A 13753-nucleotide genomic window follows, 5' to 3' on the forward strand; every position below is an offset into this window, starting at 1 on the left:
TGAAGTACATTAGTCCACCTCTGATACAATATGTATCAACCCAAAGCCCTATGGGCCCATCTTTAGTGAACTTGCAGTGACTGAATGATATGCAGACACTGTTTGAGTTTAAAGATGCCACCAACCTGGACTGGTGATCTGTTTCACACTTGATAATATACATGTTTCAATGCTATTCTCTCAGATCATCCCACCCTCGCCTTCTCCCATAGAGTCCAAATGTCTGTTCTATACATCTGTGTGGTGCACTTGGGTGACCCAGAGGGATGGGGTGGGGAGGGAGGTGGGAGGGGGGGTCAGGATGGGGAACACATGTACATCCATGGCTGATTCAGGTCAGTGTATGGCAAAAACCACTACAATATTGTAAAGTAATTAGCCTCCAACTAATAAAAACAAAGGAAAAACAATAAAGATGCCACCAAGTTCCTCATTAAGCTCAGCATTTTGGTTGATAATAGCACAAGCCAGGCAGGGTGGTGTATAAGGTGTGAGTGTTTTTGAGGAGAATAATCCACATAAGAACGCAGAGCAGACCCCATTGTTATGCTGCTCCAGTTCCCTCTGCTGATGTCTGATCCGTGGGCAGCATTCCATTTACATCAAAAACAACATCAATCTAGCGGAAAACCTGAGTGACTCACACCATTACTGTAGGGAGCTGGTTTCTGTATAATATGATCTATAACATCCTAATTTCACAGAACATTTTTCATAACAGCTGCTAAAATTGTGATCAAATCCATTAAACTCTTTTAAAGGATCCAATGTGAATCAATACTGAAGCTAGCCTTAAAATGCAGGTATTTTGAGGTGATGTCCCACCCACTCAAAACTGCATTATTGTCAGCTGCTTCATACCTTTGCTGTCTCTTTCTGCTGTGTTTATTGATCCCCTTGTGTCTGCTCTTCTTTTGTATGTCTAGCTTCATTTGAGTCAGAGATAAGCTATTTCAGAGTCTGAAGGGTCTGGAAGAAAGAATAGAGAAGAAAGGAGAGGAGGGGAAAGGGAGTTTTCCTCTGCCTCTAATGGACAGCAGAACAAGAAGCCCTGCAGAGAAGGGGTAGAGGAAGAACCCAGGGCGCTGGGCTATGAAGGCAGCGTTTTCTGTGCTGTTGACTAAGGTCTCTGCAGAGCGGAGTGCCGGGAGAGAACATGGCCGCCTAAACCCTTACACTGTGTGCTTTTTTTCGCGCGTGCGTAGTCGCTCAGTTGTGTCCCGCTCTTTACACTGAGCAGCACGTGACGTAGAAACGTTGAACCAGCGGAACCATCGTCATCCACAAAACTGACAGCGCATTTTTCCATCCAAACATTTTATTTCTTGGGTAAATACCCAGTCAAATAAAATCCCTCTGTTTTTGTTTGTTTTTGTTTTTTTCCTCCTAATGCTATATCCTTCTGGGAATTTGCCAAATAAGCCCTTGATGAGTATTTTTGTTTGGAACATAAAGTAAGACTACAAAGAGGTTTCAAACAAGGTGGAAGATTGCTTGTGAAGTTTAAGACTTGAGAGTGGCCTTCTAGGATGAGGCTAGGCTTCTGAGGACTGCGCTCTATCCAGTCTTCCACAGATTAAGTGTGATACGGTCAGTAGACAAGTTAGTGACCACTCAGCCTTGGTTTTCCTACCTGAAAGAGAAAGCTGGGCTAGAACCCCTAAGGTTCATTGTAATATTCTGATTCTTACATGACGTGATTTTAAAAAGCCAGCTTCTACTGGCCATTAGATCATCCCTTAGTTCCCAGCAGCAGAATTCCTGCACACATTTTCCTTCTCTCTCACACATGCCCTGTAATACTTCTGAGGGGGATATTATTTGTGGTGTCTTTACTAGTTGCTTCCTCTGGACATTTCTTCCAACTTCCTTCTGGCATAAGAGTTGATGAAGTGAAAATTCTCAGCTCAATTCCAGTTTTCTGGTTCTTTAAAAAAAAAAATTTTTTTTTTATTCCTCAGAATGGGAACACAGATTACTGATTTATAATCCATTGTTGCTGTTCAGTTGCTAAGTCGTGTTCAACCTTTGCGACCCCATGAACTGCAGCACGCCAGGCTTCCCTTTCCTTCACCATCTCCCAGAGATTGCTCGGCTTCGTGTCTCTTGAGTCAATAATGCTATATAACCATCTCATACTCTTGTCACCCCCTTCTCCTTTTGACTTTAGTCTTTCCCAGCATCAGGGTCTTTTCCAGGGAGTTGACTCTTCGCCTCAGGTGGCCAAAGTATTGGAGCTTCAGCATCAGTCTTTCCAATGAATATTCAGGACTGATTTCCATTAAGACTGACTGGTTTCATCTCCTTGCAGTCCAAGGGACTCTCAAGAGTCTTCTCCAGCATCACAATTCAAAGGCATCAAGTCTTCTGCGCTCAGTCACTGCTGTAAAGAGACCCTGAAATCTTTGTTTCCAGGCCTTCAGAAATTGTTAATTGGATGTGATGTGTGGTTGGCCCCTTGGGTAATGGATCTAAAACACTGCCTCTCAGACTTTCGCTAACTCTGCAGCTAATAGGTGCTCTTCAGTGGTTTGCACCCAGTCAGCGCTGGCTGATGATAAAGCAAGCATCTGAGATTGCCATTTTGGGGTTGTCCAAAACCAAACCAGGCAAATTACTGAATAGCTATGGGGCCAGATTCCAGGATAACCTCTGTACTCCCAACCCTGCTAATAAGCAGTTTTCGTGTTCCCTTACTTTATTTGTTCAGCATCAAGTGATGAGGTAGCTACTGCAGTCCTGGATGTTGTGTACTGTGCTGGGTGCTCCAGAGCTCAGGTTCTGTTGCACAAGGAATCAGCCTCACAAAAGTAGAATGAGCTTCTTTCTTAGGTCTTTTTGTCACTGGGTAACCAAAGCTAACTGGGTAACCGTTACTAAACCAACAAGAGAAGAAATCATCTGAGAAATAATCTTTCTATAGCTTTCAACTTCTTCCTTTTTTGATACTCTTCCACATATATGAAAGATTAATAATATTTAATAATAACCTGTTGGAGAAGTGAATTTCCTAGTCACATCATATGTGAATTGACAGCTGAAAACCCTGAACTCTAATTGCATTAAAATCTGATTCTAATAATTTGTTCAACATCAGCTAAGTTGGCGTGCACAGGCTAGTGGCCTAGGAGTCAAGAAACTAGAAAGGTTTGGTAGCTCATCAACTAGCTATGTGAATGAGGACAAGACAGTCAAGTTTTCTGAGCTTCAGGAGAGCAAAATATATACTTGGCTACTCTGTCTGTTGGAGCTGTTGTGAGGAACAAATGAGATCGCGTATGGGACAGTTTTGGTATTATAGAATGTGCAATCCAAATGTGAGATAGATAGATTGTAAGATGTGTGTGTACAGCAGTGTATCTAAATTATTGCATTCCTCTATGTTGTATTTCCATGTTTTGTATGTAAACAAGAGCTTGTAAAGTTGATTCCCAATGATCACAACTCTTAATGGGCAGTTGCAAGTTCAGAATTTGTTAGAAGGACGAAACTGATCAAGGGGATTATTTTTTTTCTATTGACATGTGAAAAATAAAGAGACTACTGATTAGAAAATATTTAGCTGTCTTTAAATATACCTGAATGGTCTGACTTTTCTATTATCCACTTTTCTTTCAAATATAGGAAATGAAAAGGAAAACCTTCTGTATATATTGTTATTCAGTGGATGTTTCTCTCAGGGAACAATATATTTAATTTTATTTGTCAGAACCGTATGCCAAGCACCATGTTCCATAGATAAGAAAGGTACAATCTGAGATGCTTCCTTGTTTTTATAACATAATATATTTAAGCATAGTTAATACTTAATAGTACTGTGGAAAAGAATTTCATGGGCTAATGCCACTGTGAAAAATTGTTTTACTCTATTAATATTCATATATGTTAATATTTTCTGCAACTCAATTATTTGCTTTATTTTTAATAATTTAAATCCAAGACCCACTTTATTATCAGTTTCTTCAACATTGTTACTTCATTTGATGACTGGCACTCTGAAAAGATAAAATAGGATTAATGATGAAGCTTCATTATATCTAAGGAGTGGCTACATGTACAAATGTAAGGAGTAGCACCATTCCAAATAAACTCACCCGGAGAACGCTTTTCCTCAGCCAGTGCCTTCGTATGTTCATGGGAACCTTCCCTCCTCCCTTTAGGTGGCAGCTGTTGAGTCCTGACTTAGTCTCTGGGCAGCAAGATCAAGGGGATGGAGAGGCAGACTAAGGAGAACCACATCGGATTCTCCCTCTAGCCTTTACCAAGTCATTTGGTGTGACTCTTTTTTTTTTTTTAATTTTGAGTTGTTTTATTTAAAGACTTGAACATTTTCCTTTGAAAAATCAGTGTCTTTTATGGTGAGGAGAAAAAGAAATGAGACAGAGATGCATGCAAATAACTTGGAATGTAAACTTAGAAGTTAATAAAAGGAAATTTGGAGCAGATATATTTATTTTTAACTTTTTAGCTCTTATACTATATTTTTTATCTTCTGGTTTTTTTGAGATATAATTGATATTCAGCACTGTATAAGTTTAAGGTATGCAGCATAATAATTTCACTTATATCATGAAATGATTACCACATTAAGTTTAGTGAGCATCCGTCACCTCTTACAGATACAAAGTAAAAGAAAAAAGAGAAAAATTATTTTTTCCTTGTGATGAGAATTCCTAGGATTTACTCTCTTAAATGTCATATATAACATACAGGGATGTTAATTGTATTTATCATGTACATTATATTCCTAGTACTTATTTATCTTATCACTGAACTTTGTACCTTTGACTGCCTTCATCTAATTTTCCCTTCCCCCAACTCCCACATTTGATAACTACAAATCTGATCTTTTTTTATGAGTTTCTTTGGTTGGTTGCTTGGGACAGGAGTGTTGAAGTATAATTGACCTATAACACTATGTTAGTTCCTGTGCACAACACAATGATTTGATATTTGTATACATGACAAAATGACCATCACAGTGAACCCATTTACCATGTGTTACTATACAAAGATATTACATTACTGTTGACTGTATTCCGCACTCTGTACATTTTATTCCCATGATTCATTTATTTTGTTAACTGGAAGCTTGTACTACTTAATCTCCCTCACCTGTTTCATTCATTGCCACATCTCTGACCACCACCCCTGCTGGTTTTCCGTATCTAAAACTCTATTTCTACTTTGTCACGTTTGTTTGTTTTGTGTTTTGGATCCACATATAAATGAACACATACAGTAATTGTCTTTCTCTGTCTGATTTACTTCACTTAGCAAAATACCCTTTAGGTTCATCCATGTTGTTGCAAATAGCAAGCTTTCATTATTTTTTATGGCTGAGTAATAATATGTATGGACCTAATATAATAAAAATAATAATAGGTATGGACCTAAGAGAAGCAGAAGATACTAAGACAAAGTGGCAAGAAGACACAGAAGGGCTATACAAAAAAGATCTTCACGACCCAGATAATTGCAATGGTGTGGTCACTCACCTAGAGTCAGACATCCTGGAATGCAAAGTCAAGTGGGCCTTAGGAAGCATCACTACAAACAAAGCTAGTAGAGGTGATGGAATTCTAGTTGAGTTATTTCAAATCCTAAAAGATGATGCTGTGAAAGTGCTGCACTCAATATACCAGCAAATTTGGAAAACTCAACAGTGACCACGAGACTGGAAAAGATCAGCTTTCATTCCAATCCCAAAGAAAGGCAATGCCAAAGAATGCTCAAACTACCACACAATTGCACTCATCTCACATGCTAGCAAAGTGTAATGTTCAAAATTCTCCAAGCTCCAACAGTACATTTGAACTGTGAACTTCCAGATATTCAAGCTGGATTTAGAAAAGGCAGAGGAACCAGAGATCAAATTGCCAACATCTGTTGAATCATAGAAAAAGCAACAGAATTCCAGAAAAACATCTACTTCTGCTTTATTGACTACACCAAAACCTTTCACTACGTGGATCACAACAAACTGTGGAAAATTCTTCAAGAGATAGGAATAGCAGACCACCTAACCTGCCTCCTGAGAAATCTGTATTCAGGTCAAGAAGCAACTGTTAGAACCTGACGTGGAACAACGGACTGATTCCAAATTGGGAAAGGAGTACGTCAAGGCTGTGAATCGTCACCCTGCTTATTTAACTTATATGCAGAGTACATCATGAGAAACGCTGGGCTGGATGAAGCACAAGCTGGAATCAAGATTGCCAGGAGAAATATCAGTAACCTCAGATATGCAGATGGTATCACCCTTATGGCGGAAAACAAAGAGGAACTAAAGAGCCTCTTGATGAAAATGAAAGAGGAGAGTGAAAAAGTTGGCTTAAAACTCAACAGTCAAAAAACAAAGATCATGGCATCTGGTCTCATCACTTCACGGCAAATAGATGGGAAAACAATGGAAACAGTGACAGAATATATTCTTGGGCTCCAGAATCACTGCAGATGGTGACTACAGCTACAAAATTAAAAGATGCTTGCTCCTTGGAAGAAAAGCTATGGCCAACCTAGATAGCATATTAAAAAGCAGAGACATTACTTTGCTGACAAAGGTCCATCTAGTCAAAGCTATGGTTTTTCCAGCAGTCATGTATGGATGTGAGAGTTGGGCCATAAAGAAAGCTGAATGCGGAAGAATTGATGCTTTTGAACTATGGTGTTGGAGGAGACTCGAGTCCCTTGAATTGCAAAGAGATCAAACTAGTCAATCCTAAAGGAAATTAATCTTGAATATTTATTGGAAGGACTGATGCTTAAGCTGAAGCTCCAGTCTTTTGGCCACCTGATGTGAAGAACTGACTCCTTAGAAAAGACCCTGATGCTGGGAAAGACTGAAGGCAAGTGGAGAAGGGGATGATAAGGGGATGAAATGCTTGGATGGCATCACTGACTCGATGAACATGAGTTTGAGCAAGCTCTGAGAGTTGGTGATGGACAGGGAGGCCTGGCGTGCTGCTGTCCATGGGTGGCAAAGAGTTGGGCACGACTGAGCAGCTGAACTGAACTGAATATTCGTGTGTGTGTGTGTACACATCTTCTTTATCTATCAATGGGCAGTTTATTCTACTTCATGCATAATACTATAAATTACGTACTTGTGATTTAATTGCTTTTTGTTTTTGTTTTGCTTGGATAGCCTACCTTGTTTTATTTCCCCAGTTATTTTAAATTTGCTGTTGAGGTAAGTTCTTTGCTAGTCTTTCTAGAGAGTTCAAAGAAGAACAAGCTAAATTTTCAGAAACTCTGTTTTGAGTGGAAAAAATATATATAAATATTAAGACCAAAGTGGTATAGCCCTTACAGTTACGGTTTTGGTAACTTTTGCTGTAGGAAGTTTATGCTAATGGTCACCTTTTGTTATCTGCTGTTGACCTGGCACCTGACTTTTGTAGGTTTTGTCTTGATTTCGAAGAACTGTCAACTTTGATACACCTTCTTCTCACATCTTTCTTCATCCAACACTTCAGCATACATTAATGTAAACATATAAATACAAATGAGTGCTTTGTATAGTTATAGGAAGGTTTTATGACCTGTGAATGTTAGATTTTTGTTATTGACTTTGGTCATGTTTAGTGTTGGTTTCTTTCTGTTGGCTTCGTACATTTCTCCTAAATTTCATCTTTGTTACCTTTGTTACCAGACAGACCACCATGATTCTCACCTGTTTCCTGCCTGGTGTTACTGATAACTTTGATATTTTGTTTTCAGTGTCCATAGTCTCTGTCAATCCTCTGCAAAGGTTTCACAGATTATTTTGCAATATTTTAATTTTAGACTTTAATGAAGCAGTCCCAGAGACAGAGCGCCTGGATTCAAAAGCACTGAAAACTCGGGCCCAGCTCTCCATGAAGAACAGACGCCAGAGACCGTCTAGGACAAGACTCTATGACAGTGTCAGCTCAACTGACGGGGAGGACAGTCTGGAGCGAAAGGTGAGCACCCCTAACCGCTTTCTGACTTGTAGCTTTGGGCTGTATCCTTGTTCCTACAGCTTACTGAAAATAATGAGTTTCCTGCAGCCAGATTCTGTATTCTAGTTGAAAACAGCTGGAATAGGTCACTTCTTTGTCTCCTAAATTCTTACTCACCTCTATATATTGTTATAATTCAAATTCTTTCTCTACTCATTCAGTGAACTAACAACCAAGAGCAATATCCATAGCGTCATATTTCATGATGGTGCTTTTGATATTCAGCTGTTGATTTTTCCTGGTGGTGAATAATTAATGCACAAGTCATTGTTTTTATTATGTCTTAGGTGTCTGTGTTAGCTACAGTGGTAATATGGTACACTGTTGTGAACTATACAGTCTCATCTGTAAACCCTCAAAAATTGGTTTTCATAGGATTTACTAAGAAAAAAAGGTCGGTCTGATTTCAAAGTAAGTATCAAATGATGTTCAGTGGCATAACCTCCTTTATAATCTTTTATACCAACAGCCTTCAAACAGTTTCTATAACCACATGCACATTACCAAATCACTTCTGCCCAAGGGTTTGAGAGCTTCTCCAGAATCAGATTCTGGTGCTTCGTCCCTCACTCCAGTGGCTGGCAGGGTGCCCTTCTCGTCTGACCACATAGCTGAATTTCAAGAAGGACCACTGTACTCGGAAGGGGAGCCTTCCTCCTCTGTTGGGGAAGACACTTCACTCTCCTCTCCTTCAAAATCTGATCATGATACGGAAGAATTGCCTTGCCACAATCAAGCCACCACCACGAAAATACTACAAGAGAAAGGTACTGTTAACTTTGGGTTTTTTTAGCTTTTGTTTTGTCTGACTTCACTAACGCCTCAATCTGTGATACACAGAAACAAGGGCCTGTGTCTTTTGCTTAGTTAGTAATTGAAACTGCTTTCCTTTTACATTGTGGGACAAGCGAGCTCCCTTACTTTTTTATCTTTTCCTATCTGATCAGTATTTCACTTCCTCAGCAAGTTTCTTGTTTAAGGAAATTCTTCAGGAGTCCTAGAGATTTTAGATAATAGCATCCCATAAAGTTTCAATAAACACTAACATACTCATATAGAAAAAAAAATACATATATATATATATATATATATATATATATATATATGGAGGTAAAAACAGTATAGGTCTTAACCCATTAACTGGTTTTTATTTAGAAGAAATTTTCACAGTAATTTATATTGCATAGAAGGTGATGGAAAAGCTATAATAAAGATAATACAGCAGGATTAGTCCTTAAATTTTAAAATATGCTCCTAGAATTAACATGAGAATCTCATAGCAGTGCCAATAGACTATTGTCCTTTGAGTTGTATGTTTTAATTAATGGAAGTAATAAATTCTTGCTTAAACAAGTTTAAGTGATGCAAAGATGCACAAAAAATAGGCTCATTTTCATTTATTTTATGTAGCTAGAGTCTTAAAAACTAGTTAAGATCACAGTGAAGAAGAAAGTCTTACACACATAGGGTCATTTAAAATATGATGGGTAAAAAATCCACCTGTAATGCAGGAGACGCAGATTCAATCCCTGAGTCAGGAAGATCGCCTGGAAGTGAGCATGGCAACACATTCCAGTATTCTTGCCTGGAGATCTCCATGGACAGAGGAGCTTAGCGGTCTATAATCCATAGTGTTGAAAAGAATCAGACACAACTGAAGCAACTTAGCACACACATCTCTACCAAATCAAAGATTGTAATCTTTCCATGAATATGTCCTGAATATAGAAATACAATTGATTGTGGGCACTCACTTTGTTTTGTAACTCTTAGTAAGCATCATAGCTTTACCCTGATATTTTCCCTGTTTTTCTTCCCTGAGCCTATTGATTTGCTGGAATTATCTTCCACAGGTTTGGTCCTAAGCACAAGACTTCTAGAAGAAGTTTTGAGGTAAAAATTAAGTACTTAGGGTGTACAAGATCCTTGTGGAGGCAAGAGAAAGTATGTCAAACCTGCTAATTTGTCAAGTTGGTGAACGACTTGTCCTGTGATTTTTGCTTACTTTCAAAAGAATAAAGGCTTTAGAAACTTTTATTAATTAACCTGAATGGTGGGTCGTAATAGCACTTTTATAGAAACATACTTGTAATAAGCCCTCTGTCGTCTTCTCAGAAAAAAGTGTGTATAGACCTTACTTGGTTTGTAAGAAGGCAAAAGAGCAGAGGGACCTATTTTGGAGGCAGAGGTTAATACCTTGTATTCCGCTGTTTGAGTTTTTCAGGTATAACTTAGGTATCTGAAAGAAGTACATTGTAGTCGGAAAGTGGATCACTCACACATGAAACCTGACTCAAAGAATTGTTTTAAAGTGGCTACCTCTTGTCTAGATTATTTCTCTTTTCATTCTAAAAAGCAGGTGTTTCATCTCAGATTTGGGAAAGTATTACATGGGTATGATCTGTGCTTCACAGACCATTAGCAGGAGCATTCAGCAGAATGTGGTTAGCAGTAATTAGCATGAAAATGTGAGAATTCCTTCTTTTCTCCAAAGACCTCCTTTACTTGCCACTGCCTCTTTGGGATTAAATTCATAGCTGCTGTAAGCAGGAGCAAGAAACAGGGGTGGTGGTTTCTTCTCCAGAGATGAAATACTTGAGCTTTCTCATTTTTTCCTGGGTTGATGATGCTTTTGAGTAACTAGAAAGGAGCAATTAATTGAGCTTTTATAAAGTGTTAACTTTATAAGTAGTCAGTTACTAGTATGATAGCTGTTATTAGGTATTAGCTATGGCTGGATGAAAGTAGTGCCTCCCATTCTTTCCTTCCCTGGATGAAGGTTTCCAGCCTTGAAGAACTCCGTTGTCTTCCACGTTCACTAATATTAATCTAGTCATTCATGTATTTATTCAGCAAATAGTTAAACACCTGCGCTGTGTCCAGCATTGTGCTAACGGCCAAATATACAATGACGATATTCCATTCTTTCCCGCAGGGAGTTTGTAGACGAGAGTCCATCTCTATTTCTCTCTCTCTGTCTCTCTCTGTCTCCCTCGGACAGGTGACAAACCCTGTCTCTCTGACACCCCACAACCATCACCATCAATAACCTTACACTTGATTGCCTTCCACTCTCATGTTCTGTTGTACTTTGAAAGATGGCAAAGAAATCTGTCAGTCATGACTCTTTGCCATCTGTAACGTCCTTGAGTTCTTTGCCGTATGAGACAGATCCACTGTTCAGACCAGGAGTCAACAGAGGTTCAGTGGGATGAGCTTGATTCACCTGTGTGTGTGTTTATACGTGTGTGGTTCTTACAGCTCATTGGCATCTCAAAGGAACTAGAATGGGGTTATTACTCATAAGTACGAACTGGGCTTCATGTGTAAGTTCACACCTAGCATGCCCCTCCGGTAGATTCTGGACTTGGTTCCAAGCCCATCTTAAATTCACCTCCTTTAGTGGCCCCTTGTGCCCTGTCCCCCTTCCCAGGTGGTTAATTGTCTGACGCCCACAGAAATTATCACACTGTTGCTTCTGCTTCTGTCAATTTGTGTATGGTAAGTGATCCAGTTTTCAGGCTTTTCTCATCCATCGTATTCATCTTTGCATTCCTGGTCCCTAGTAAGAAGTATGGCATGTGATTTATATCCCTAAGTTTCTTGGATGAATTAATAAGTATGTCTCTCTAGATAATCAGTACAGGTCTTCTGGAACAGAGGTCATCAAACCCAATCCAGCCTCCACCTGTCTTTATAAGTAAAGTTTTTTCTGACCACAACCACACTCCTACAGTTCCATACTGTTTTCATACTGCTGTAGCGGAATGAGTAGCTGTGACAGGGTCAGTTGCCCACAACCTAAAATATTTTCACTCTGGCCTGTTACAGAGAAAGCTTGCTGACTCCTAGTCTAGACATATGTTTCCTTCCACTCAACATTGTTGGATAAACTCTGAAATTGTCTTAGTCATTAGTTGCCATTTTTCTAGATTTTTTTAAAAGTAATACACCATTACTTTTGGCCTACCATGGTACCACAAAGGTAATAATTAAGTTAATAGCTGTAGTTGATTGCAATCCTTAGTCTGATTCTCTGCTGTTATTGAACATGTAATTGAAGTAGGGTATTTTCTAAATTGCACCAATACCGCATTCGCGAGTCACCGTTTTGTTTAATTGTGGGACCTCAGTGGAAACTAGGACAGAAAGCCTGCCATTACAACTGGATATATAATAAATATCTAGCTCCATTTAGGGAAAGGAGAATTTCCTTTCCATTTAGGCAAAAGAAAGAGTGATGTGAGAGGCACTGACAGTAAGCTGACTAGATAGAGGGGAAGAGAGTGAGGAGGTGGAAACTGATCACAGGGCTGCCGGTCGCAGAAAGCGTGGTCCCTGTCATTAATAGAAATCAGGAAATCAGAAACTATGGGGGAAAGATGATCATCCCATTTTTAGTAGAAGAGGACTTGAGCTCCAGAGAGAAGACAGGGCTGGGAGGTAGACTTGAGAGTCTTTGATGCTGGGAAAGATTGAGGGCAGGAGAAGAGGGTTACAGAGGATGAGACTGTTAGATGGCATCATCGACTCAGTGGAGGTGAGTTTGCACAAACTGTGGGAGATGGTGAAAGACAGGGAAGCCTAGTCTGCTGCAGTCCATGGGGTCACAAAGAGTTGGACACAACTGAGTGGCTGACTAGCAAGAACACAGTAAAAGAAGAAGAGGTAGTCAGGCGTCTTGTTGGAGTGAGAATAAGAAGAATACAGTCCCAGCAATGGCCTTATGAGCTAAATAGCTCAGGAGATCAGTTATTACCTTTGAAAATGAAGACCAGCTTGTCAAAGCTTAAAGCTGTGGTATCCAGTATGAAGACTTGGACCTCTGATTGCTCATGAAGGTGGTAATGGACAGATTTCAAAAAGCCTAGTGGAAATTTCATATGTAGCTAGATAAGCAAACAGACAAAACTGTCAAAATTCTTCTTCTTTTCCTGAAGTCACACCAATCCATTGTTGGTTTTAACATGGACTAGAAGTTCTGATGTACATTAAAGATGGATTTGATTGGTTTAAACTGGAGAAGTGCTTTATTACTTAATCTTGCCTCTTTGGCCTTTTGAATGCATTCATTTGAGTGTGCCTTGGAACACACTTTGGCAAATGTATGAGATAGTGATGTAAGGTTGCCTGGCAGCAGGCTCTGTGATGGGCAGAATCAGGCTTTTAATCCCAAGATGTCCAAATAATTGCCACACTAATAGGTTATAGAGTGTTGCCGTGTACATTGTCTCATCTGGTCCTCAACACCACTCGTTGAAACATCTCCCAGCCACCTTTGTTTCCAAAAATAATAAGTCAGTCTCCTTTTAACTTCGCACAGTCCTCACCATTAAGAGTTGCTCTAGAATTGATTTGGAAGAATATAGTATTTTCTCTTCTTTGACTTCTGTTAGGAAAACTGCAGTCCTGCTTTTTTAATGTCCATTTGCAAAATCACCTTAGAACGAGTTTGTGCCGTGTCTATAGATTTTTTTAGGTGAATATGTCACATCTGTGGCTATTTAATTCAGTTACCTGAAGAGTAATGATGCAAATAGTCATAATAAATATTTGAGGCTAGAAGTGGATTTTGACGTGGGCATATTTCTGACTTTCTATTTCATTATGTACATTTCAAAATTATTGATTATTGTAATCAGAGTATCATTAACTAAAATTATGAAAAGCTCATTGCTAAAAATCCTTAGAATGTTTTTCAACATCCTGTGCTGCTTCAAAAAGAAACTTCTAAATGAGAACTGTTTGTAAGTTATGTGTGTTTAGAA

The 13753-nt window shown here is 39.1% G+C and overlaps 1 protein-coding gene across 1 annotated transcript in view; it reads left to right on the forward strand.

The window, feature by feature from the left end:
• Positions 1-13753, forward strand: part of PPP1R9A (protein phosphatase 1 regulatory subunit 9A) — a 322249-nt gene that overhangs the window by 280701 nt on the left and 27795 nt on the right. Inside the window, exons 14-15 of the mRNA XM_061164924.1 lie at positions 7789-7946; positions 8455-8752. Coding sequence (XP_061020907.1) covers positions 7789-7946; positions 8455-8752 — 456 coding nt within the window. The remainder of the gene's footprint in view (positions 1-7788; positions 7947-8454; positions 8753-13753) is intronic.

This window comes from Dama dama, chromosome 18 (genome assembly GCF_033118175.1).
Source record: "Dama dama isolate Ldn47 chromosome 18, ASM3311817v1, whole genome shotgun sequence".
Classification (NCBI taxonomy): domain Eukaryota; kingdom Metazoa; phylum Chordata; class Mammalia; order Artiodactyla; family Cervidae; genus Dama; species Dama dama.